A 27,373-nucleotide genomic window follows, 5' to 3' on the forward strand; every position below is an offset into this window, starting at 1 on the left:
TGAATTCAGACCAACCTTGTGGTTTCCCAGTGATAAGATCTTGGGAAAGTAACTGAGCACCATGAGACTCAGGTTCATCCAGAAAATGGGTTTGATAGACCATTTTTTAGGACTGTTATAATGTAGCAAATGTATTAAAACACCGGGGACAATGCCTGGAATATATTGAATATTTAAGGATTGACAGCCATTTCTAGTATTACTTTGACCCCAGGTGCTACCACTCTCTACTTTGGAATATTTCTTATTGTCCAGGACATCTCAGAGAATCTGCAACTCAATAGGAAACTGCATTTCCTTCGTGAATATGTATGTGGGGGGGGGGGTGTACGTGTGTGTGTGTGTCTGTTTGTGTGTGTACTTTCATAGAACAACAGATGAACATGGATAAGACAAGAATTAATGACCTTCTCCTTTTATTTCTGTTTCACAACACCAGTTCAACTTTATTGCTAAGTTCTTACATTCTCCAAGAAAATACCTATTGCAAATCACGCAAGATGGAAGATTTCCCAAAATGTTTTACAAAATGGCAAACTCTTGCACTTGAAATGGATAAGCAAAACTACATGTGTGGTCAGCATCATCCACATACATAGATGTTGAAGCTAACTAAAACTTTTATTAAAGGAACACTATTTGAAAATTACCAAAAGGACACAAAAAGAAATCTCCAAGTCACCGTATGGAAGAGAAACCTAAAAGCGGTATACAATGTGTTCCCTTCCATTCACTGTGCCTTCTACTACTGATAACACTGACTTCTCCATAAAACACAGAGGGAAGAATGGGACTGATTTCACACAGGGCAGGGAAACTGCTGGGTGTGTCCCTGAAGCATGCATTGGCCCGTTTCCCTGCCCACTGGCCCTGGTTGCATCTCATGCTCAGACTCCCTCTTCCTCCTCTCTCAAAGCATCTTCATACAGGGATGGGTAAGAACTGGGATCCCTCCCATTGGCATTGGCTATGTACTCAAGAACTTTCATCTTGCTGGTCTCAGCGTGGGCCCTTGGACCCCACAGGAACTCATAACATGCAGGATCAGTGCCGGGCACCTGCCGGTACACCAGGTACTTTTCCTGCACCCAATCATGGGTGAGGAGCTTCTTGGGCTCCCCAAAGAGGAAGTGCTCCCTTCCAGCATACACCCCCATAATGCTCAGGACTTCCCACATAACCTCTTCAGGGACACAGTTCCCCTCCATGAAGATCACACCCAGGACTATTATCAGGAGGCCAGACTTGGGCATGCTCTGCTCATCACCCTGTATGCCATCATAAGAGAGGCTGAGGGAGGTGACAAGGACATAGGAGTGGCTAGTGGGGTCCACTTCCTTCACGTCAATGCCAAAGAGCAGTTGCATGCATTCAGAGGCTTCCCTAAATATCTCAGGAAAGTAGTCCTCATAATTTTTGATGACACTCCCCAGCATTTCTGCCTTTGTGATCAGCCCCTTGACTCGATACTTGCGGAGCAATAAATGAACCAAATCAATTATCTTGTCATGTAGTATATCTTGGGAAAAGGACTCAGGGTCTATCAGGTCGGGCGAAGTACTTGGCCCCTCCTCTTCTTGGCTGCTGGAGCCCTCATCAGATAGGCTCCCAAAGATGGAGTCCATGGCAGTGGGAGAGGAGGACTCCCCCTGAGGACTCTGGGGAGGACTTGGTGACTCAGTAGCAGGCACCTCCTCTAGAGTGCCCACATTCAGAGTAGAGGAGAAGGAGGCAGCCTCCTGCTCCTCAGCTTGGAGAGCCTGTGCGCCACCCACCAAGCCCGGGTTGTCTTCTTGGGCCTGAAGGCCTTCCTCAGGCTTGCAGTGCTGACTCCTTTGCTCAAGAGGCATGATGACTCCGGTTAGGTCAGCAGGCCAAACTGTGGGAAAGATCTGGGTGATGGGGCCCCACAGCCTGGGGAGAGAGGGAGTGTGAGAGCAGACTCAGATGAGATATGAACCATGGAGAATCTCACAGAGGCCTACTTACACTTCTCCTCTGGTGATCCTCTGGGTCCTCCTGGGGCTCCTGTCCTCTTGGTTGGCCTGTTCTCTAAAAACCTGAAAAAGGAAATGAGAAGGCTGCTCAAGATGCAGCTGGACATCAGAGCAGGAGGCTCCAGGACTGAGGTAGGGCAGGTGAGACTGCAAGCGGGGGGTCCCTCAGTGTACTGGGGCAGGTGGGGCCATTTGCAGGTTGAGGGTGAACATCTCATCTAGACTGCTGGCACTGCCTGGGCTTCCTGTGTTCTGAGACCTGAAGACATTGCCTGAGACCAAGGCCTCACTGCTCGGTTTTTGGAGCTTCTGGAAGAGGAATCATGGGGCCCTCAGGCTGCACACTGCAAGCACCTATCCTGGCACACCAGCACAGTCAGAAAGGCGGGCCAAACTCTGTGAGTTTCTCACTTTTTTGGAGTGGATGGTCCCCTCTGTGTTCAGGGCCCTCAACTTTCTCCTGCCAGGGCCTGGAAGACACACCTCTCCTGACCTGAGAAACTCTCAGATCCATAGCTCTTTCCTAATATGAAAGAGGACATGTGGGGATACACATCTGCCCACATGTACACAAGGCTACCCAGGAAGGACAGCAAGAGATGGTGACAGTCAGCTGGGTCCATGTGTCCTGGGGTAAGGAGCCTGCTTGGTCCCCATCTTGATGCCTATCTTGGCCTGGGACCCTCCCTCTGTTGACCTGAGGCCATCTCCTTAAACCCAACTCTACCTCCAGGAGACACCAGAAGAGGAAATCAGGGAAACAGAAACACCCATGATCCCAGCGACTTCCCATGGCAAACAGAAGGGGCAGGAAAGGGCTGGGTCCCATGTTTTTGGTAAGTGCGGTCCCGTCAGCTCCCACCTTGATTCTGGTCATGCCTGGGACCCTCCCGCTGCTGACCTAACTGCAGCCCTCTCAGACCAATGCCTCTGCTCCCTGAGACCAATGATCCCAGTATAAGAGAGGGGTCTCAGCAGATAGTTCTGCCCATGCTCTCTGGGGAGACAGCAGGGGCAGAGCAGATTTCTATGTGGCCCTCCTCTGTGTTCTGGCCAGGGGCAACCTTCAATCCTCCCTCAGGTTTCTCACCTGGACTCTTGGCAGATCCTGGGACCACTGTATTTGCAGACCAGATGGGGCTCCTTCTGTTGACTGGAAGTCGTCCTCTGAGAACATAGTGCTCACCTGCCCGAGATTCCAAAACAGAAGTAAGGGGCCCCACGTCCCATCACCTCGTCATGTGGTTGTCCAGAGCTGACAGCAGAAGCTGGCTCCTTCGGTTCTGGGGTGGGGATTCCAAAGTCCTCCTGTGGGTTTTTCATCTTTACTTCTGCCGGGGCCTGTCCTTCCTTGACTCCCAACCCCTGAGATGAGCAGACATATCCCTTTACACCAAGACCTCATCTCCCTGAATGTTTCCCAACTTTCTGCCTGTGGTACAAGTGAGCTTGCCACTTGGGGCCACCCATGATCAGGTCCCCATACAGCCAACCACAGGGGATAGAGAGACTCTGTGGGATCCCTTCATTATGGGATGGAGATACCTCCAGTCCTCACAAAGGGGACACACACACCTTGAGTCCTAAAGATCCTGGGACTCCTCCCTCTGCTGACCAGGTGTGGCTCCACCTGCTGACCTGTCATCACCCCCTTGAAACAAGGTGCTCACCTCCATGAGCAAGGTGCCACCCCCAACCTGGTGGCAGAATTGTGAGCACGGCACATGCCTCCCCTACCTGGGGCCTCCCAGGGATGAAAACGGGGGAAGCTGGGATTTGTGAGGTCCCTTTTTCTTTGGCACGCGGGAGGGTACATTCTTACCTTCAGTCTTCATCAATTTTCCTCTCCTTGACTACTGGTAGATCCTGGACTCCACCCTGTGCTGACCAGGTGTGTATCCCTCTGCTGACCTGAGGACCCGCCTCAGGCCAAGGGCCCCACCTCTCTGAGATGTGGGAGGCAGAAAGTGAAGGGGCACTACACGGACACCCCTGCATGGGATGCCAAATGGTGACAGATGGAGCAGATTCAGGGGTGCCTCCTCTCTCTGGGTGTCCTCCAGGTATTCAGATTTACTCCTGACAAGGCCTATCCATGTCTCTCCTGCTGAACTGTGGATGAATTTTGCAGGCCAAGACCACCATCTCCCAGAGAACTCCAACTAGGAAGTGGGCAGCTGCCTCTCTTTCCTAGAGTCCTGCCTGGGGCCTCCAACGACTGATGGCAGGGGCAGGTTTTCTACCTCAGGGATAATTGGTTGCCTGAGTCCTCCCTCAGTGCTCTGGGACTCCCCACTGGGTTCACCTGAGGCCCCACTCCTCAGACCACAACCCACTCCTCTCTGACACCACAAAGGCAGAGTGCGGATGCACCACATGTGGCCACTGTGCCTTAGAACTCCAAGGGCCAAGGTCCCTACTGACCTGGAGTCCAAGGTGTCCTGAGTCCTCCTTCTTCTTCTTCCTCTTGATGCTGGCAGGGCTGCACCCGAGACCCTCTCTGCGGATCTGAGTCTCCATTCCTCAGATTCTCAAGGCTGAATGAGGAGGCACCTCAGTCTGAGACGGCGGGGTGGCAGGGGGTGGGGGAGAGCCGTCCTGGGGTGCTGGGTCCCTTCAGTTGTCCCTCAGGCCTCCCTCGCCTCCCAGCAGGGACTGGGCCCTGTCTGTGCTCCCTCTAAGTCGTTCTCATGATACCAAGCTCCTTCCCTCCGTCAGCCCAGGATGCGGAAATCAGAAACCATATGCCTAGCGGCCATGCTAGGAACTTCCCAGGGCTGACAGCAGAGAGGGAGCCTGGCTCTGTGGGGCCTCAGCCTTCCCTCAGGGTCTTGACCTTGATGCCTGGCAGAACCTGGGCCCTGCCCTCTCCTAACCAGCACTGCCCTGGTCACACCAAGCTCTGACCCCAAAGTCCCCTGAGGCTTAAGCAGCGGGGTACAGAAGCCGAGGGGGGTGGCGGGAGGGGACGGCCCAGACTGAGAAGTCCGTCCCCGTGGGGTGATCCAGGCCTGGCAGCAGAGGCGGTGTTGGATTATTTGGGGTCCTCTATCTGGGGAGGGGGTGTCCTCAGTCCTCCCTCAGCATCTCATCTTGCCTCCTCACAGAGCCTGGGCCTGCTGCCCTCAGCGGATCACAAGCCACCCCTCAGAACCTGGCTGTCACTTCTCTCTGACCCCCTAATGTGCAAGTCCGCAGCACCAAGCCGGGAGGTCCTTTGCGTTAACTGCAGGGACAAGGATGGACTCTGGGGCCCCTCTATCAGCATGGGGTGGAACCTCTCCATAATTTCTCAGAGTCCTGATGTTGATGTCTGGAAAGGCCGGGGCCCCACCCTTTATGGAACTGTCTCTGCCCAGGTCACATCATAGATTCGACTCCCAGAGTCTCCTTGGGCACTGAGGTGGGGGATTGTCTCAGCCTGACAATTTGGTCCCCCCTTGTCTCAGGGCTGGCGCCAGGGTTGGCAATGGATTATCTGGGGCCCTCTATCTGGGGAGGAGGACTCCTCAGTCCTCCTTCAGCTCTCACCTTGCCTCCTCACAGAGCCTGGGCCCGCTGCCCTCTGCCACTCTCAAGACACCCCTCAGAAAGACGCGTTCGCTTCTCTCAGATCCCAGAGGCGGAAGCCAATGGAGGTCACATCCGGCCCCCACGGCTGGAGCTTCCCCGGATTGACAGCAGGGGCGGAACCCGATTCTGCCGGTATGGGGGCGGGGCGGCGGGGAAGAGTAGTGGCGAGGGGTGGAGATGTGGTCGAGGGTCATGGGGGTGCCTGAATCCTCCCTCAGGTTTCTGACCTTGATTCCTCGCAGAGCCTGGAGCTCCGTCCTCTGCCAATGATGTCTGCTCCTCTCGGACCAAGTCTCTGACTCTGAGTCCCGTGAGGTGGCAGTGATCGGGAGGTGTGAGGTTGGGGGACAACATTGCCAAGGTCTTCCAGGGCTGACGGGAGGGACCGAGCTGGATTCTGTGGCCCCTCTATGTGGGGAGGGTGGACCGTCAGTACTCACTCAGGAGGGCCCTCCTCTTGGCTGCCGGTTCTTTCATGAAGTGATGGGTGGGAGATACTCTGTTTCAGTCACCTCTGAGCATTGCCCAACTGCATCCCTTGCAGAGAATAGCTGCGGATCCCAGGCTAGGTGCTTCCATGTGGCTTCAGTACCCGTGATTGTAGTGACCTCTGGGAGAAGACGCACACCTTCCCACGGGGGCTCCTCCCCAGCCAGATCTAGACTTTGCAAACTTTTGCCCTGAAAGCTTTATTTTTACACTGAAGAGGCTGAGCAGCTGCAAGAAATTTGTGGAAGTCCTGCGTTTAGAATTTATCTAACACTTCGTAGTTCATTATAGTGATTTTCATTTTTTAATTCTCATTCAGTGTCAAAAATCATACTTAACCTAACTATGCCTATTTCAGTCTGATGGTCAATACTCTAATTTAATCCATTCGTTATCTTCAATTAAAATGATAATTGTTAAAAAGCCAATCTTTATCTACTGACATGGTTTTAGTGGTTATTAGCACAAATTCCAGCCATATTCCTTTAATCAACCAGTGTTTCCTCCCGTCCTGAAGTTACCCCTTGACTACTGGCACCTATGGTCTGAGATGCTACCCGAGTTTTCCACAGTGAAGTAGGGGCAGAATTTTAAACATTTCTTTCTTCCTGTCCACCCCAACTTCCCTGCCACTCTTCCCCCGCAATCACAAGTATTCCTTCAAAATACAATGAAATTCTCAGGGATCGCTCCTGTTTTTTGGTTTAGATTTCATTGTTTATATTGTTTTCTTGTTCCTTTATTTATGTATTTTTAGTCTGTAGTTTTCCAGGGTTGTTTTGGGGAGCCTAAGATAGAAGCCCAAGGCTGAACACGGTGGTTCACACCTGTAATCCAAACACTTTGGTAGGCCAAGCCGGGAGGAACACTTGAACCCCATAGCTCAAGATTAATCTGAGCTACATAACAAGACCCCATCTCAGAAAGAAAGAAAGAAAAGAAAGAGAGAGAGAGAGAGAGAGAAAGGAAGCAAGCAAGCAAGCAAGCAAGAAAGAAAGAAAGAAGAAAAAAAGAAATGAAAAATTAGTTGGGTGTGGTGGTGTGTGATTGCAGTCCCAGCTGGTAGGGAGGCTAAGGTGGAAGGATCACTGGAGCCCAGGAGGTCAATGCTGCAGTGAGCTGTGTTCACACCACTGCACTCCTGCCTTGGAAATAGAGTGAGGTCCTGTCTAAAACAAAAACAAAAACAATCCAAAACCAACAGATGCCTGAGCTTGAGCGTCATCTTGGCTGGTTAAGGAATTATGTCTGTCAATTTTTGAAAATAGAATTGCCATCTTTGCAATATTCTATTGCCTGTCAATGATATCATATACTGCCTTGTTTATTTGGGTGCTCTTTGAACTGGATGTGTCAGTACTTGTATAGTTGCCTCAGTAAAAATCATACATGCTTTTGTTAGTCTTGTTAGGTAATTTTTGGATATTGTTGCTATTGTGAATGGGATATTTTCTATGACCTGTTCTTAATAGTTATTGTCTGTTTTGCAAATATTTTGATTTTGATTTATTGATCTTCCATTCACTATTTTTCACATGTCTCTTATTCATTTGACTATTTCAGGTGCGCAATTTTTGAATTTTCTAAATAGACTGTTGCATTACCCTACCAAATATCACTCTTTCTTTCCAATATACATACCTCTTATTTATTTTGGTATCCGTATCTCTGGCTTTGTATTCCAATACAACTTTGAAAAACAGCAATGATAGCATACATTTATGACCTGTCCCTGACACGAATGCTTCCAACATTTTATAATTAAGTATATTTGCTATTGATTTGATGAAACAAAATTTCCTTCTACTCTTAATTTTCTAGTTATTTTTATCATGGATGATTACTAATTTTTTCAAAGCATTTTCTGTATCCGTTAATATGATCATATGTTTTGCCTCTATAATCTTGTTAATATAGGGAATCACACTGAAGGTATATTTTAATGTCAAATTGTATTTTCATTCTTTGGATATATCCTGTTTTTCCATTTAGTACACTACCCAAATGAATTGGCTATTAATTTATTTAGGATATTTGTTGCTATGTAGTAACTTTGGTTTAAGTGTTCTTTTCATGGTGAGGTCCTCTTCTGATATTTGAAACAAAGAATACTAGTCTCAGAAAATGAGTTCCACAATTGCCCATCTTTTTGTTTGGTTTTTAAGAGTTTGCTTAGGATGACAATGAGTTCTCTCTAATTATTTGGTAAAACTGGCCTCTGAAACTTTCTTTTCCTGGATCATTTGTGGGTGGTTTGAACTGATAACACAGTTTTAGTTTGTAATGTTTGATTAAAGTTTTCTATTTCTCTATGGACCAATTTGATCTTTTTTTTTCCCCCCCCCCCGAGACAGAGTCTCACTCCGTCACCCAGGCTGGAGTGCAGTGGCACGATCTCAGCTCACTGCAACCTCCGCCTCCCAGGTTCAAGCAATTCTCCTGCCTCAGCCTCCTGAGTAGCTAGGATTTCAGGCATGCACCACCACACCCAGCTAAGTTTTGTATTTTTAGTAGAGACAGGGTTTCACCATATTGTCCAGACTGGTCTCAAACTCCTGACCTCATGATCCACCTGCCTCGGCCTCCCAAAGTGCTGGGATTACAGGTGTGAGCCACCGTGCCGGGCCATTTTTTTTTTTAATAAAATATAGTTCATTTCACTTAGGATTTCAAATTTAATGCCATGATATTTATAATGAAATATCTTTATTATAGAAAGTGTCAAACATGTAAAACAGTATAGTATAATATACCCAATATACTTGATATTCAGCATCAAAACTCTTCAATCCATTACTAATCTGTTTCCAACTATACGTCTACCTACCCCACATCTCAAATGCTGGAATAATGTAAACTAACTCAGTAACCTTGGATAGAAACCTGGATCCAATATGCCAGTTCATGGTACAGTGCAGCTGACCTGGCTCTGAGACAGCCTATGGCTCAGAGAAAAGGGTCTGGCTTCAATAGACCAGCCTCCTTAGACCCCCACCTCCTACTCTCTGTTCCAGGGCCCTGAGGTACTGCACGCCTTTGTTCTCTTCTAGACACATGCTCCTATAATACTGCTAGCTAACGCTGCCTTCCAGACACCCTCGGGTCTTTCTCGAAATATCTTCTCTGTGAGGCCTTCTGTGAATAACTTTTCTTTTTCTTCATAGAATTTGTGTCTTTATTATTTATTTTTGTAATTTCACTTTCATTTTAGATTCAGGGGGTACATGTGCAACTTTGTTACATGGGTATATTGTGTGATGCTGAGATTTGTGATATTATTAATCCCATCACTCAAGTAGTGAGCGTAGTACCCAATAGTTAATTTTTCAACTCTTGCTTCCCTGTCTTCCTCCACCCTCTAGTATTCTCATGTGTCTTTCATTGCCATCTGTATGTTCATGAGTACCATCAGAAACGAAGTATTCTAAAATTCATGTGGAACCAAAGAAGAGCCCGAATGGCCAAGGCAATCCTAAGAAAAAAGAACAAAGCCAGAGGCATCAAATTACCTAACTCCAGACTATACTACAAGGTAACCCAAACAGTAGGATACTGGTAGATAAACAGACACATAGATTAATTGAACAGAATAAAGAGCCCAGAAATAAAACTGCCCACTTACAGACATCTGATCTTTGACAAAGTCAGCAAAAATAAGCAATGGAAAAAGGAATCTCTATTCCATGAATAGTGTGCGGATAGCGGGCTAACCATATGCAGAAAAATGAAACTGGATCCTGACCTTTCATCATATACAAAAATTAATTCAAGATGGATTAAAGATTTAAATGTAAGGCCTCAAACTATAAGAATCCTAGAAGGAAACCTAGGAAACACCATTCTGGATATCACTCTCGGGAAATAATTTATGACTATGTTCTCAAAAGCTATTGCAACTAAAACAAAAATTGACAAGTGAACCTAATTAAACTCAAAAGCTTCTGCTCAGCAAAAGAAACTATCCACAGAGCAAACAGACAACCTGCAGAATAGAAGAAAATATTCACAAACTACGCATCTGACAAAGGTCTAATATCCAGAATCTATAAGGTGCTTAAACAATTGCACAAACAAAAACAAATAACCTCATTAAAAACTGAATACCCTTTCTAAAACTGCAATCCTTCCTCTTAACTCATCCCAAACACTTATTCAGTTCTTTAGATTCAATTTGTTTCCATAGTATTTATCACCACGTGGACCAAAATTAAGACTGATTAGGCAAAAATAATTGGATAAATGTTTATTGGAAGCCAAATGTGAGGACTGACCTGGGAGGAGAAAACAACAAAGTTCGGAGTGTTCTGGAGTGTCTTACAAGTTGGAAGGGTTTTATGGGGGAGTTTAGAAGAAGAGAGGAGAACTTTTTGTATGGCAGTTGTCGTTTTTTATTAGGGAATACAATACGGAGATTAGAATCATTGTATCAAATTGCAACATACAGGCTAAAATGTCCATATACAAGACAATCAGTAAAACTTCATGATTTAAAAATAAATCAGCCAACTTTTCAATGTTGGTACCTTACATATTAATCCATATGTAAACAATTTGTGGAACACAGGATAAGACACTTTACTGACGGACAGGATGTCACCAGAAGTCACAAGACCTCCCCCAGGTGAGTTAATTTGGAAGCCTGCCAAAGGTGATTTGTAAGTTAACCATTAAATCTACTGCACCTTTAAGTTTGTTTCATGATTCATTGTGTGCCTACCCCTTACCTCACTAGAATATAAGTTCCACCAAGGGAGGAAATGTGTTCAATGTTGTATCCTCAGAGCCCAGGGCAGTGCCTGGCACACAGTACATGCTCGGTATTCATTTATGGAATGAATAAAGAACTGCCAGTTCTATGGTCCTAGTATTTGGAGCTTCTCTGTACTAAAGTCTCATGGAATTTTCAATCTTTCCGATGACCCAACAGCCAAAGTTTGGATGCTCCCACTATCTTCTAATTGTTGGCTCCTGGACCAGGTAAGCATCTGAATTTCAAGGGGACTCCAAAGGCCTGCTTTCCCAGCTTCTGGTTTGTGCTCCTGGAATCCTGGGTAAGTCAGCATGGCAGGGCTCCAACCACCCAGGGCTATCTGAACACTCTCTCCTGTCAGGAGGCAGCTGTGACCTTTCCCTGATGCCCTGTTTCTTTTTCCATCTTGTTTGGATCTGCAAGTTAACACTGTAGTCCCTGCAAGGTGGAATCTAACAGCCTAATTGTACCTGTCGGGATTTGGGGTTTCCTTCTCCTGAGGCCCATCTCTAAGCCCCCATCACCTTTGCTGCGGTGCCCACAATTGCCCGCAGTCTCCTGTATCTGAGTTCAGTCTTCCCCCCTGGGGCTTGGAATTGCAGCTTTCCAATACAACTACTCAAGACTCAGTGTTGAGGTTTATGAGCAGTTAATCTTTTATTTAAAATTCTCTACTTAGAAATCCCCTTCCAAAGTATTGTGGTTCAGACGGAACTGGCAGAAGATGAGGTAGCCATTTGGTGAGTTTCCTAGGGGTTGGTAAATAATAAAGAATGTTGTGTAAATGAGTGACAAATCACTATAATGATGAGTTACTTTTCAAATGATCCCCTATGTAATGCCCACACATTAATTAAACTAATCACCTCGTTAAGGTGCCTATGAGTTTTTGCTTTCTAAACTTGATCCACAGAGGTGATGCAGAACTGTTCTTTCAGTGGCCAAAGAGCCATCTAGGATCTCACTGTACCCCCAAAATAGTTTGAGAAGACTAATGGGTGAAGCAGACTATGAGATCTGTGGTCATTAGTATACTCCTCCAGGTCCCAGAAGATCTTCAGGTCAAATTGGGATTTGGAAAGGAGCCAGGAAGGGTAAGGTTTTCTTGTTACCACAGGATGTAGGCTGTGATGAGTTTGGAAAAGTTTGAGAAGGATCATCTGCTGGATCCATCTACACTGCCTTAGGCTGGCCACAGGAGGAATATAGAAGTAAAATGGGACTGGAGGTGAGCTGGAGCCCTGCAAGATGTCATGAACTGAGTGCTTCCAGAAAGAGCTCCAGAACAGACTGCTTTGTCACACTCCAGGATGACAACTGGGACACTTAGTGTCCCTTGTTGGAGAGAAATGACAGATGGGGAGAGTGCTGACTCTAGGATGCCTAAGTACTGCAAGGCTAGCGCAGCTAGGGGGTCTCACAGCGCCCCACCAACAGCCTCTTCTGGAGGCATTCCCAGGGTCTAGCATATTCCACAGAAGCCTCCTGTGTGGTCACACACCACAGAGGATGTAAGCAATCCTGACCAGGGTAAGGCAGAGCAGATGGGAGCCTTCCTGTGCCCATACATGCGAAGGTCCTGACTGTCTCTGTATGTCTTGAGCCTGCCCACTGAGGGACTGATGTGAGACCTGTCAGTCACGGTCCTGCTCTCCTAAGAAACCTCTCTGTTCCACCAGCTATGACTGAAGCCCTGCACTTAACTTCAGCTTCCTTGGCAAGCGGCTGACCTCCTGCATGGTTCTTGAAAGGTGTATTAGTCCATTCTCATGCTGCTGATAAGGACTTACCCGAGACCTGGAAATTTGAAAAAGAAAGGAGTTTAATTGGACTTACAGTTCCACATGGCTAGGGAGGCCTCACAATGATGGGGGAAGGCAAAAAGGAGCAAGTCACGTCTTACATGGATGATGGCAGGCAAAAAGATCTTGTGCAGGGCAACTCTCATTTTTTAAAAACCTTGGGATCTCATGAGACTCATTCACCATTATGAGAATAGCATAGTATGGGGTGACTGCCCCCATGATTCAATTATCTCAAACCGAGTCTCACGACACGTGGGGATTATGGGAGTACAATTCAGAAGGAGATTTGTGTGGGGACACAGAGTCAAACCATATCACCAGCTCTTCCCTGTTGCAATTACCCCGTCAGCCTTTCCGGAGCAAATAAGGGGTCCTGTGTCTCCTTTTATCCTTGATCCCAGGGCAGGAGCTGAACATAGGGACAGCAGGGGCTAGTGGCAGGATGCCTGTTATGTCCCAAGGGAAATCCACAAAATAGCATGAGAGGACAAAGCCAAGGTTGCCCATCACTCAGACTGAGGGTAGTGCAAACGAGCCCTGCAGACACTGACACCTATGTGGATGCAGTGAGAGTCCACATGTCTCATGAGCACTGTGCTTCGTCCTACTTGCCCCACCATGTATCTGGTTGCCAACCTGCTCAGTGGAGTTGGCTTGAAGGAAATCGTTGAGTCACCCAATCTGCTGAGAATAAAAGAGACCAGGCCAGGCAGGTACACAGCAAGGCAGGACACATGTCTGGACATAATAGCAGCCTCTGGAAGACTGGACCTCTAATATTCATGTCAAATGGTCGCTGTAGCCTGGCAACTGCACTTGGGCCATGAGCTTCCAGGGTACCCTAAAGGTCAATGGAAGTCTTCCTGGAGGCTGGACTTCTTGGCACATTTGGGGTTCTAAGCCTGCTGCAGGCTCTACCATCTTCTCACTTGATTTATCTCTGGGATCCCTTTGTTTTATTTGTGTGTAATGCATTTTATCTTGCTGTATTACATAATTCTTTGTAGCCTGCCCCAAATATTTTCTGAATGAAGCAGGAGTGAAAAAGAGGGGGAGGAAAATAGTGAGCGAAGTCCCTTCTCATTCCCATTTAACTCCTTAATGTCTTCACTTCATCTGCATTCCCCTCTGGATCCCCAATGTTCTATTAATGGAGCACAAGCTCATTGCGGGGCTGGTGGTTCCAAACTGCAGGTGTTCTGAACTGCAGCCCATCTGGAGCTCTCAATGCAGAAACTTCTCCATCTTTCTTTATCCTAGGACCCACCTCTCCTCCACGGCATTTGTCTCCATGTCATATGGATAGAACAGGAGAGAGGCCATTGGGTAGGATTCTGTTTCAAGCTCTCACTGGCACCACCACTTGGCTCCTTTAAGATCAGTCCTAGGGGCATATTGATAGGGCAATAGTCAGCAGTGGAAGATGGCTGGCACTCCCTTGTTTGTGGTGGGGGGCGGGTAGCTCAACCCGGTAAAAGAGACAGGGCTTTGAACCCATACGAAAGTAAGTTTGAATATGAGCTCTGTCACTTATAAGCCCATACATCAGGTATCCTTTATGTACTTCAGTTTTCTCATCTGTAAAATGGGAGTAATAATAGTACAACTTAAGAGTGTTTATGTGAGCATCATATAACATGCCACTTGTATGTAAAATGCTTAACCCTAATAACGTGGTCATTAATAAGTGGCCATTATTATTGCGTGCCCATGCTGTATCTTCCCCCACATTTTAATATTCCTGAACCTGTATATGTCTTATGATCCATATGTGCATTAATAAATGCATTTATTTTCTTTTCTCCTTGAAAATCTGTTACCATGGATTCTTTAATCCCACATCTTTGAACTGCATAGACATGATATAACTTGTTCTAGTCCTGCTTGGGGCAATAACCAGGGCTACTGAACCAGGACCTGGATCAACACATAGGTCTGTGAGAGTTGCTTCCAAGACTTCCTCCAGGCTCGCCCTCCCTGCATCCAATCTCACACCCCAGAGCTCTGCAAGGGAGAGTCCTCCAGGTGAACACACTGAATGCCAAAGAAAAGGTCCCACACTGTGCCTGATCCTGGTTTCCCAGGTTCACATCTGTGAGGAGTACTAGAGCCACATTCCAAATTCTCCAGGCCACTGCTTGCACTTCATTGGGATGGCCCAATGGTTATTTTAAAAAGTGCATTGTTCCTTGCACAAATGTTTGCATATTTTGCAAAAGCCTAGAGTTACCTACTTTCCAAGTATAAATCTCTTTTTGTGCCTAATGTGTTGCCAATTTTCTTTTCTCCCTATCTTAAATTTAAAGGAGCAGATAAAAGCAATCTTATGTGCCCAGAAAGAAGAGAACCAAATATTTGTGACCAGCTCTGATATGCACAACTGAGGTCATTTTAGAGGATGAAGCTGAGGCCCCTTTTCTCCATCTACTTGTCATTGCTCTAGTCCAGGCCTGCTCCTATTCTGTGGGAATACTCAACCCTGGACATTCCAGTCTCTTAACTGTTACCATATGACAGTAGCAACACAAAGAAGTAGGAAGAGAATGGAACTGTATGTGAACAAACCCACTGTATATATTTTAATTAAGCTGGTATTAATTTAAATAGATTGGTGCAAGTTAAACTATCAATTGTAGTCCCGAGGACAACTGCTAAGAAAATAATACCTTAAATGACAATGGGATTAAAATGGTAGAACTAGAAAAACATATATTTTTCACAAAGGAAGGTAGTATTGAAAACATAAAGAAGGAAAAATACATATGTGATATAAAGAGTAAATCACTGGCTACAACACAGAAATATTACCTTACCAGTAATTTTAAATGTAAATGGATTAATCACCTCAATTAAAGTCAGAGATTGGAGAAATATATTTTGGAAGCCTATTCTAACTATATACTGATTATAAGAGAATCCCAGGGTGTGAGCAAGATAGCCAAATAGGAACAGCTCCAGCCTCCAGCTCCCAGCGTGAGCAACACAGAAGACGGGTGATTTCTGCATTTTCAACTGAGGTACTGGGTTCATCTCACTAGGGGGTGCCAGACAATTGGTGCTGGTCAGCTTGTGCAGCCCGACCAGTGAGAGCTGAAGCAGAGCGATGCATCACCTCACCTGGGAAGCACAAGGGGGAAGGGAATCCCTTTAGAAACTGAGACACACAACACCTGGAAAATCGGGTAACTCCCACCCTAATACTGCGCTTTACCAAGGGTCCTAGCAAATGGCACACTAGGAGATTATATCCCACACCTGGCCGGGAGGGTCCTACGCCCACGGAGCCTCCCTCATTGCTAGCACAGCAGTCTGAGATCTAACTGCAAGGCAGCAGTGAGGCTGGGGGAGGGGCGCCTGCCATTGCTGAGACTTAAGTAGGTAAACAAAGCCTCCGGGAAGCTCGAACTGGGTGGAGCCCACCGCAGCTCAAGGAGGCCTGCCTGTCTCTGTAGACTCCACCTCTTGGGACAGGGCAGAGCAAAAAAAAAAAAAAAAAAAAAGCAGCAGAAACCTCTGCAGATGTTAATGACCCTGTCTGACAGCTTTGAAGAGAGCGGTGGATCTCCCAGCACCGAGGCTGAGATCTGAGAATGGACAGTCTGCCTGCTCAAGTGGGTCCCTGACCCCTGAGTATCCTAAGTGGGGGACATCCCCCATTAGGTGCAGACTGACACCTCACACCTCACATGGCGGGGTACACTCCTGCAACGAAGCTTCCAGAGCAAGAATCAGACAGCAGCACTCACTGTTCAGCAATATTCTATCTTCTGCAGCCTCTGCTGCTGATACCCAGGCAAACAGGGTCTGGAGTGGACCTCAAGCAATCTCCAACAGACCTACAGCTGAGGGTCCTGACTGTTAGAAGGAAAACTAACTAACAGGAAGGACACCCACACCAAAACTCCATCAGTACGTCACCAGCATCAAAGACCAACGGCAGATAAAACCACAAAGATGGGGGAAAAGCAGGGCAGAAAAGCTGGAAATTCAAAAAATCAGAGCACATCTGCCCCTCCAAAGGAACGCAGCTCATCACCAGCAACGGATCAAAGCTGGACGGAGAATGACTTTGATGAGTTGAGAGGAGAAGTCTTCAGTCGATCAAACTTCTCAGAGCTAAAGGAGGAACTATGTACCCAGCACAAAGAAACTAAAAATCTTGAAAAAAGGATGGAGGAATGGATAACTAGGATAATCAATGCAGAGAAGGTCGTAAACGAACTGACAGAGATAAAAACCATGACACAAGAAATACGTGACAAATGCACAAGCTTCAGTAAATGACTCGATCAACTGGAAGAAAGAGTATCAATGATTGAAGATCAAATGAATGAAATGAAGCAAGAAGAGAAGTCTAGAGAAAAATAAAGGAAAAAGAAATGAACAAAGCCTCCAAGAAATATGAGATTACGTGAAAAGACCAAATCTACGTCTGATTGGGGTGCCTCAAAGTGAGGGGGAAAATGGAACCAAGTTGGAAAACACTCTTCAGGATAACATCCAGGAGAACTTCCCCAACCTAGTAAGGCAGGCCAACATTCAAATTCAGGAAATACAAAGAATGCCATAAAGATACTCCTCGAGAAGAGCAACTTCAAGACGCATAATTGTCAGATTCACCAAAGTTGAAATGAAGGAAAAAATGTTAAGGGCAGCCAGAGACAAAGGTCGGGTTACCCACAAAGGGAAGCCCATCAGACTAACAGCAGATCTCTCGGCAGAAACTCTACAAGCCAGAAGAGAGTGGGGGCCAATATTCAACATTCTTAAAGAAAAGAATTTTCAACCCAGAATTTCATATCCAGCCAAACTAAGTTTCATCAGTGAAGGAGAAATAACATCCTTTACAGACAAGCAAATGCTTAGAGATTTTGTCACCACCAGGCCTGCCCTACAAGAGATCCTGAAGGAAGCACTAAACATGGAAAGGAACAACCAGTACCAGCCATTGCAAAAACATGCCAAAATGTAAAGACCATCGATGCTAGGAAGAAACCGCATCAACTAACAAGCAAAATAACCAGCTAATATCACAATGACAGGATCAAGTTCACACATAACAATATTAACCTTAAATGTAAATGGACTAAATGGTCCAATTAAAAGACACAGACTGGCAAACTGGATAAAGAGTCAAGACCCATCAGTCTTGCTGTATTCAGGAAACCCATGTCACAAGCAGAGATACATACAGGCTCAAAATAAAGGGATGGAGGAAGATCTACCAAGCAAATGGAGAACAAAAAAAAGCAGGGGTTGCAATCCTAGTCTCTGATAAAACAGACTTTAAACCATCAAAGATCAAAAGAGACAAAGAAGGCCATTACATAATGGTAAAGAGATCAATTCAACAGGAAGAGCTACTATCCTAAATATATATGTGCCCAATACAGGAGCACCCAGATTCATAAAGCAAGTCCTTAGAGACTTACAAAGAGACTTAGACTCCCATACAATAATAATGGGAGACTTCAACACTCCACTGTCAACATTAGACAGATCAACGAGACAGAAAGTTAACAAGGATATCCAGGAATTGAACTCAACTCTGCACCAAGTGGACCTAGTAGACATCTACAGAACTCTCCACCCCAAATCAACAGAATATACATTATTCTCAGCACCACATCACACTTATTCCAAAATTGACCACATAGTTGGAAGTAAAGCAGTCCTCAGCAAATGTAAAAGAACAGAAATTATAACAAACTGTCTCTCAGACCACAGTGCAATCAAACTAGAACTCAGGACTAAGAAAATCAATCAAAACTGCTCAACTACATGGAAACAGAACAACCTGCTCCTGAATGACTACTGGGTACATAACGAAATGAAGGCAGAAATAAAGATGTTCTTTGAAACCAATGAGAACAAAGATACAACATACCAGAATCTCTGGGACACATTTAAAGCAGTGTGTAGAGGGAAATTTATAGCACTAAATGCCCACAAGAGAAAGCAGGAAAGATCTAAAATTGACACCCTAACATCACAATTAAAAGAACTAGAGAAGTAACAGCAAACACATTCAAAAGCTAGCAGAAGGCAAGAAATAATTAAGATCAGAGCAGAACTGAAGGAGATAGAGACACAAAAACCCTCCAAAAAAATCAATGAATCCAGGAGCTGTTTTTTTTTGAAAAGATCGACAAAATTGATGAGAGAGAAGAATCAGATAGACGCAATAAAAAATGATAAAGGGGATATCACCACTGACCCCACAGAAATACAAACTACCATCAGAGAATACTATAAACACCTCTACGCAAATAAACTAGAAAACCTAGAATAAATAGATAATTTCCGGGACACTTACACTCTCCCAAGACTAAACCAGGAAGAAGTTGAATCCCTGAATAGACCAATAACAGGCTCTGAAATTCAGGCAATAATTAATAGCCTACCAACCAAAAACAGGCCAGGACCAGACGGATTCACAGCCGAATTCTACCGGAGGTACAAGGAAGAGCTTGTACCATTCCTTCTGAAACTTTTCCAATCAATAGAAAAAGAGGGAATCCTCCCTAACTCATTTTATGAGGCCAACATCGCCCTGATACCAAAGTCTGGCAAAGACACAACAAAAAAAGAGAATTTTAGACCAATATCCCTGATGAACATCGATGTAAAAATCCTCAATAAAATACTGGCAAATCGAATCCAGCAGCACATCAAAAAGCTTATCCACCATGATCAAGTGGGCTTCATCCCTGGATGCAAGGCTGGTTCAACATATGCAAATCAATAAACGTAATCTACCATATAAACAGAACCAAAGACAAAAACCACATGATTATCTCAATAGACACAGAAAAGGCCTTTGACAAAATTCAACAGCCTTTCATGCTAAAAACTCTCAATAAATTCGGTATTGATGGAATGTATCTCAAAATAATAAGAGCTATTTATGACAAACCCACAGCCAATATCATACTGAATGGGAAAAAACTGGAAGCATTTCCTTTGAAAAGTGGCACGAGACAGGGAGGCCCTCTCTCACCACTCCTATTCAACATAGTGTTGGAAGTTCTGGCTAGGGCAATCAAGCAAGAGAAAGAAATAAAGGGTATTCAGTTAGGAAAAGAAGAAGTCAAATTGTCCCTGCTTGCAGATGACATGATTGTATATTTAGAAAACCCCATCATCTCCACCCCAAATCTCCTTAAGCTGATAAGCAACTTCAGCAAAGTCTCAGGATACAAAATCAATGTGCAAAAATCACAAGCATTCTTATACACCAGTAACAAACAGAGAGCCAAATCATGAATGAACTCCCATTCACAATTGCTTCAAAGAGAATAAAATATCTAGGAATCCAACTTACAAGGGATGTAAAGGACCTCTTCAAGGAGAACTACAAACCACTGCTCAGTGAAATAAAAGAGGACACAAACAAATGGAAGAACATTCCATGCTCATGGATAGGAAGAATCAATATCGTGAAAATGGCCATACTGCCCAAGGTAACCTATAGATTCATTGCCATCCCCATTAAGCTACCAATGACTTGCTTCACAGAATTGGAAAAAACTGCTTTAAAGTTCATATGGAACCAAAAAAGACCCTGCATTGCCAAGACAATCCTAAGTCAAAAGAACAAAGCTGGAGGCATCACGCTACCTGACTTCAAACTGTACTGCAAGGCTACAGTAACCAAAACAGCATGGTACTGGTAACAAAACAGAGATATAGACCCATGGAACAGAACAGAGCCCTCAGAAATAATACCACACATCTACAGCCATCTGATCTTTGATAAACCTGACAAAAACAAGAAATGGGGAAAGGATTCCCTATTTAATAAATGGTGCTGGGAAAACTGGCTAGCCATAAGTAGAAGGCTGAAATTGGATCCTTTCCTTACTCCTTATATGAAAATTAATTCAAGATGGATTAGAGACTTAAATGTTAGACCTAAAACCATAAAAACCCTAGAAGAAAACCTAGGTAATACCATTCAGGACATAGGCATGGGCAAGGACTTCATGTCTAAAACACCAAAAGCAATGGCAACAAAAGCCATAATTGACAAATGGGATCTAATTAAACTAAAGAGCTTCTGTACAGCAAAAGAAACTACCATCAGAGTGAACAGGCAACCTACAGAATGGGAGAAAATTTTTGCAATCTACTCATCTGACAAAGGGCTAATATCCAGAACCTACAAAGAACTCAAACAAATTTACAAGAAAAAAAAAACAACCCCATCAAAAAGTGGGCAAAGGATATGAATAGCCATTTCTCAAAAGAAGACATGCATACAGCCAACAGGCACATGAAAAAATGCTCGTCATCACTGGCCATCAGAGAAATGCAAATCAAAACCACAATGAGATACCATCTCACGCCAGTTAGAATGGCAATCATTAAAAAGTCAGGAAATAACAGGTGCTGGAGAGGATGTGGAGAAATAGGAACACTTTTACACTGTTGGTGGGATTGTAAACTGGTTCAACCATTGTGGAAAACAGTATGGTGATTCCTCAAGGATCTAGAACTAGAAATACCATATGACCCAGCCATCCCATTACTGTACGGTATATACCCAAAGGATTATAAATCATGCTGCTATAAAGACGCATGCACATGTATGTTTATTGCAGCACTATTCACAATAGCAAAGACTTGGAATCAACCCAAAAGTCCATCAGTGACAGACTGAATTAAGAAAATGTGGCACATATACACTATGGAATACTATACAGCCATAAAAACGGATGAGTTCGTGTCCTTTGTAGGGACATGGATGCAGCTGGAAACCATCATTCTCAGCAAACTATCGCAAGAACAGAAAACGAAACACTGCATGTTCTCACTCATAGGTGGGAATTGAACAATGAGATCACTTGGACTCTGGAAGGGGAACATCACACACTGGGGCCTATTATGGGGGGGAGGGATGGCACTGGGAGTTATACCTGATGTAAATGACGAGTTGATGGGTGCTTACGAATTGGTGGGTGCAGCACACCAACATGGCACAAGTATACATATGTAACAAACCTGCATATTGTGCACATGTACTCTAGAACTTAAAGTATAATTTAAAAAAAAAGAAAACAAACAAAAAAAAGAGAATCCCATTACATCCAACGACATAAATAGGACGAAAGTAAGTATATGGGAAAAGATATATCATACAAGCAGTAACCAAAAGAGGGCTGGAGTGGCTATGCTAATGTCAGACAAAATAGACTTTAAAATAAAAGTTGTTACTAGAGGAAAAGGAAGATATTTTATAATGATGATAAAAGTTTTAATCTATAAAAAATATGAAACATTATAAGCATATATGTACCTAATAACACAGACCACAAAAATATAGGAAGAAAGAATTAAAGAGAGAAATAAATAATTCAATAATAATTATTGGAGACTTTAAACCCTGATTTCAATAAAGGTATAACAAGATAGAAGGTCACCATGAGTATAGAATATTTCAACAACAACACAAACCAGTCAGACCTAAGCCCCAATTATAGAACACAACACCCAAAACAGCAGAATATTTTTCTCAAGTATACATGGATCACCTTTCAGGATAAACAATATGTAAGCCCACAAAACAAGTCTCAATAAATATAAGGGGATCGAGATTGTACAAAGTATTTTATCTGTCTGCAGTGGAATAAAATATGAAATTAATAACATCGGTAAATTTCAGATATTCACAAATTTGCAAAAATTAAACTACATACTCCTAAACAACCAATAGGCAAAAGAAAAAAATCACAAAGGAAATTAAAAAATATTTTGAGATAAATGATAACGAAGATATATGTACACACATGGTCATGTACAAATGAACACCAGCTTATCACATGGTTCAGGTGCACTAGCTTGCATTGTTGATTGCACAGTTTTAGAGAGACGTGGTGATGACCCTATTTTGCCACTTCCAGAGACCAGATGTACTGTGCAATTAACCAGAAAACACTGATTTATAAAGCATGAAAATAAGAATCTCTTCTGAGCTTATAACTAAACGTATCTAAACTATAATAAACACTAAATTCCAAGGACTTGATATGGTTTGGATCTGCATCCCCACCCAAATCTTATCTCGAATTGTAATCCCTACACGTCAGGGGAGGGACCATGTGGGATGTCATTGGATCATGGGGGAGGGTCCCCCCATGCTGTTCTCAAGATAGTAAGCGAGTTCTCATGAGAGCAGATGGTTTTAAATTGTAGCACTTCCCCATTTGCGCAAACCCTCCATCCTGCAGCCTTGTGAAGAAGGTGCCTGCTTCCCCTTTGTCTTCCACCACGATTGAAAGTTTCCTGAGGCTTTCTAGCCATGCTTCCTGTTAGGCCTGCAAAACTGTGAGTCAATTAAACTTCTTTCCTTTATAATTACTCAGTCTCAGGTAGTATTCTTTATAGCGGTGAGAGAATGGACTAATACAGGACTACAGCTGTGCCTAAACAGGCTTCATCAAAAATAATAATAAAAAAGCTACTCCCAAAGAAATCTCAAAGAACTAGGAATAGAAGTATCATTTGACCTAGCAATCCCCTTACTGGGTATATACCCAAAGGAAAATAAATCATTCTTCTGAAAAGACACAGGCACTCCTATCTTCATCACAGTGCTATTCACAATAGCAAAGACATACAATCAAGCTAAGTGACTATCAATGGTGGACCAGATTTTTCAAATGTGGTATATATATACATCATGGAATACTACACAGCCATAAAAAGGAAGAATGAAATCATGTCCTTTGTAGCAACATGGATGTAGCAGGAGGCCAGTAGCCTAAGTGAATTAATGAAGAAACAGAAAACCAAATGCCACATGTTCTCACTTATAAATGGGGGCTAAACACTGGGTACGCACAGACACAAAGATGGGAACGATAAGCACAGGGGATTTCAAAAGGGTGGAAGGATGGGGACAAAGCTGGAAAAACTACTTGATACTATGTTTACTATTTGGGTGACAGGATTATTAGAAGTGCAAACCTCAGCATCATGCAATACACCCATGTAATAAACCTGCACATGTATCCTCTGAATCTAAAATAAAGTTGAAATTTTTAAAAAAAGAAAAAAAAAAAAAAGATGAACAATGGCTACCTCTGCCATATGGGAGGGTTTAGATGGGCTACCTTCTCAAGTTGGGAACACAATCCTGTACATACGTGCTTACCAGTGCCACATCATAGATTACAAGTCAGCACAGGAAACCCAATCAGAGATTATAAGATGCCCCTCAATAAATAATTAGCTGCACAGCTTCAATAAGTGTGCTTATCTGACAGCCTAATATCTCTTTCAGGGACTAACTTTACAGCTGAAGTCACAATCTTCTAGGGGTGGTCACCAATCAATGATTAGGCAATGCAGTTGTAGTCAAGACCATACACTTCTCAGAAAGGCCACCAGCCAATGACTGAGCAAGTCGAGGGTAAAATGGCTTAGAAAGTCCCATAAAAGGGACCCCTCCTCCAAGCAATCTTTGCTTCAGAGCTCCAAATTGGACTAGCAAAGACTTTGTGAGATCTGCCCAAAAGACAAGAGGGAGAAATTGGTTATGTATAATTGTTCTTACATGACATGCGAAATAACATATTATTTGAAGGTAGACTGTGATTAAGTAGAGATTACATTGTAAACTTTAGGGCAACCACAAAAAGTTCACTAAAAGAGATACACATAATTAGGCAGCAATGGAGATAAAATGGAATAATAGAAAAATGAGTGCCTATTCACAATAGCAAAGACATGGAATCAACCCAAATGCCCATCAATCATAGACTATACAAATAAAATGTGGTACATATACACCATGGAACACTATTCAGCCATAAGAAGGAATGAGATAATGTCCTTTGCAGTGATATGAATGAAGCTGCAAGCCATTATCCTCAGCAAACTAATGCAGGAACAGGAAACCAAACATCACATGTTGTCACTCATAAGTGGGAGCTGAACAGTGAAAACACAGGGAGGGGAACAACATACAATGGGGCCTGTTGGTGGGGCAAGGGAAAGACAGCAATAGGAAAAATAGCTAATGCATGCTGGGTTTAATACCCAGAAAGCTGGGTGGGAGCCTGAGGGCCATCAACACATACATTTCATCAGAACACAGAGGTACGCATCAAACCTGGAACAAAGAAATATATTGTCTCACAAGACAATAAGCCCAGCACAGGCTGTGAGGGCTCTTTATCTCCCAAGAAGAAAATGTTGCAGGTACAAGGCCCATCTTATGCAACTGAGCAGGTTGGTCAACAGACAGGACATGACTGCCTTTACCAACAATATTAAAAGAGGAATGTATCATTATTGAGATTTATCTCAGAAATTCAATATTCTCAAATCAATCTCTGTAATTAACTGCATCAACAGACTAAAGGAAAATGTATTTGATCATATTCAAATGATTAAAAAGTTTTTATGATAAAAAGTCTAGACAAGTCGAATTAAAAAAGAAATAATTCAACTTGATATAGGACATGAGAAAAAAAAAGAGGAAACCTCTACAGTTAGCATCATACTTAACGATGAAGGACTGGATAAAAAGCTGGGATGTCAATTCCGACCAATCCTACCAATATCTCTGTGAAAGTCCAGACCAATGTAATAAAGCAAGAACAAGATATTAAAGACATTCCAACAGGAAAAGAAAAAAATGTCAGGTGGAATCTCTATCTGCAGATGACACTGATCGTATTTCTCCCTTTTCACACTGTTATAAAAAAAATATCCAAGACTGGGTAATTTACACAGGAAAGAAGTTTAATTGATTAGTAGTTCCATGTGGCTGGGGAGGCCTCAGAAAACTTACAATCATGGCAGAAGGGGAAGCAAGCATGTCCGTCTTCACAAGGTGGCAGGGAAGAGAAGTGCAGTGTGAAGGGGGAAGAGCCCCTTATAAAACAATCAGATCTTGTGAAAACTCAGTCAGTACCATGAGAACAGCATGCAACTGCAGGCCCAATACCACCTGGAAACCACCAAGGCTTGGGCCTTGCACTCTTTGAAGCAATGGCCTGAGTTGTACATTGGCCCCTTTTAGCCATGGCTGGGATGCAGGGCACCAAGTTTTGAGACTGCACAAAGCAGCAAGTCCCTAGGCCTGGCACACGAAACCATTTTTTTTTTCCTTAGACCTCAAGCCAATCAGGAGTCCTGAATTCCTAGCCTTCCCAATTCTAGGAACCCCCTGCCCCTGGTAGGGAGGAAAGCATCTGATGTCAAAAAGACTCAAGGGTATCATGGACCTTCCATATGGGTACAGGACTGCAGGACACCCATCAGCCTCCAAAATACCTCTCCACTGCCTTTCAGTTGCTAGCTTCTCAGACTCATAGGCCCAGGGGAATTACAATGGGGCTGCCGCTGGCCTGGGAAGAGCAAAAACTGTGGGGCCTTGCACGTAGCAGGAAAAGACTGGAAGGAGACTCAAGACCATGACAACTCCTTTCTGTGAGGGGCCCTGAGAGGGCAAATAGGTAATGATGGAGGGTGCCAAGTGAGAGGAATGTAACGAAGGGACGGTTGTGAAATTTGAGGAGAGAGGCGGTGAGGTCAGGAAGGAGATGTGGGGTCCTCAGGAGGCTGTTGAATAGGGAGAGGGCACGGGGTCAAGGGGTGTGGTGCATGGGGTCTGCAGAGGATGTGGGGTCAGGAAAGGGTCTTAGGATTTCAGGTGTGGGGACACACAATGAGGTCCCAGGAGTAGAGCCCATTGAAGTGGAGGCTCTGTTCTATCTGCAATCTTGGTCCACACCCCTTAAGATTAACCAGAGAAACACGTAGAGGACAAAAAGATAGTGAATGTGGACACAGCAGTGAAGATGCCAGTGGCCACAGAAAACACTGTTTCTTCCATGTTCTCGCCGGGGAGCGCTGCGGTGTTTGATGGAAGGTACAGCAGTAGGAGTGGTGTCAACTTTGACCTGCCAGAGCAGACGAACAGTACTTGAAGGAAACGCTAGAGTCAGAAGCCATGTAAAAGCTTCCAAATGCACGTGTGTCAGGGTCAGCAGAGGCAGGAGGTGCCAGCAACCCAGACCCCATGACTCCTTCTGTGGGGATCAGTCAGGTAGCCTTGGCATTGGTCAGACAGGAAGTGAGGTGGGTTAGGACTGAGAACTACCAGGAGTCAGCAGGGCACCACCAGCTTGGATCCTGGGTCTGGAAGAAGACCATATCTGAAGCAGTGCCCCTCCTCCCTCGGATTGGCCCAGGTCACCCCTAGGAGGCCATCCCATTCTTCTCCTGCCATCTCAGGAAAGTACATCACAGTGGAGGGCATAAGCTGACCCAGCACCCCCAACCAATTATCATCCCATGCGTGACTTTACACACAGATACTTTCCTACACACAAAGACCAATTCAAAGCTGCTTATCACTATCCCTTAAGTGAATCTTTAAGGAGCCTAATGTGACAGGGCCTCAGGTCAGGCCCACTTGATCAAATCCAGCACCTTCTGAATGACCACCAGGGCACACCCAGAATCTGCCTGGAGGAAGCCCAAGCCCTGCCCTGACTGCTTTTTCTCTACTTCACCTTTCTCTCCTCTTCAAGGAAATAAATTTGCTTATACTGAGGGTCACTTGTCACCAGGCTGACTTATTTCTTCCACTCTGTCCTACAACAGTGCTTGTGGACTCCAGGCAATGCTCCTCCAACCGCACCACCTAGGGACTAGTTAAGAACCAGCATCTCAGGCCCCACTCAGCCCTAAGGAGTGAGAATCTACATATCAACAAGATCCACAGGAGACTCCTGTGCATGTCC

General features: G+C 44.4%; 1 protein-coding gene across 2 annotated transcripts; it reads right to left on the reverse strand.

The window, feature by feature from the left end:
- Positions 1-399: 399 nt before the first annotated feature.
- On the reverse strand, positions 400-6,287 carry LOC702090 (melanoma-associated antigen 11). 2 transcript variants are annotated; one of them, XM_077988054.1, is made up of 5 exons: positions 5,529-6,287; positions 4,422-4,534; positions 3,088-3,183; positions 1,990-2,060; positions 400-1,914 (listed from the first exon to the last, which is right to left on the reverse strand). In XM_077988054.1, the coding sequence occupies exons 2-5, from the start codon at positions 4,515-4,517 to the stop codon at positions 888-890; spliced, it is 1,290 nt and encodes a 429-aa protein (XP_077844180.1). In that variant the 5' UTR covers positions 4,518-4,534; positions 5,529-6,287; the 3' UTR covers positions 400-887. The 2 variants fall into 2 exon arrangements, with proteins under 2 accessions (XP_077844180.1, XP_014983870.3); XM_015128384.3 differs by lacking the exon at positions 5,529-6,287 and having other exon boundaries at positions 4,422-4,660.
- Positions 6,288-27,373: the final 21,086 nt, after the last annotated feature.

Source organism: Macaca mulatta, chromosome X (genome assembly GCF_049350105.2).
Source record: "Macaca mulatta isolate MMU2019108-1 chromosome X, T2T-MMU8v2.0, whole genome shotgun sequence".
Lineage (NCBI taxonomy): Eukaryota > Metazoa > Chordata > Mammalia > Primates > Cercopithecidae > Macaca > Macaca mulatta.

Bases quoted from the DNA above. Each gene is read 5' to 3' on its own strand.
- LOC702090 (XM_077988054.1), bottom strand. From the start codon at position 4,517: ATGGAGACTCAGATCCGCAGAGAGGGTCTCGGGTGCAGCCCTGCCAGC. The intron at 3,184-4,421 runs GTCAGTAGGGAC...AATCTCGGGCAG, and splicing joins CAGGACACCTTGGACTCCAG to GTGAGCACTATGTTCTCAGA. The intron at 2,061-3,087 runs GTGAGAAACCTG...TTCCTTTTTCAG, and splicing joins AGGATCTGCCAAGAGTCCAG to GTTTTTAGAGAACAGGCCAA.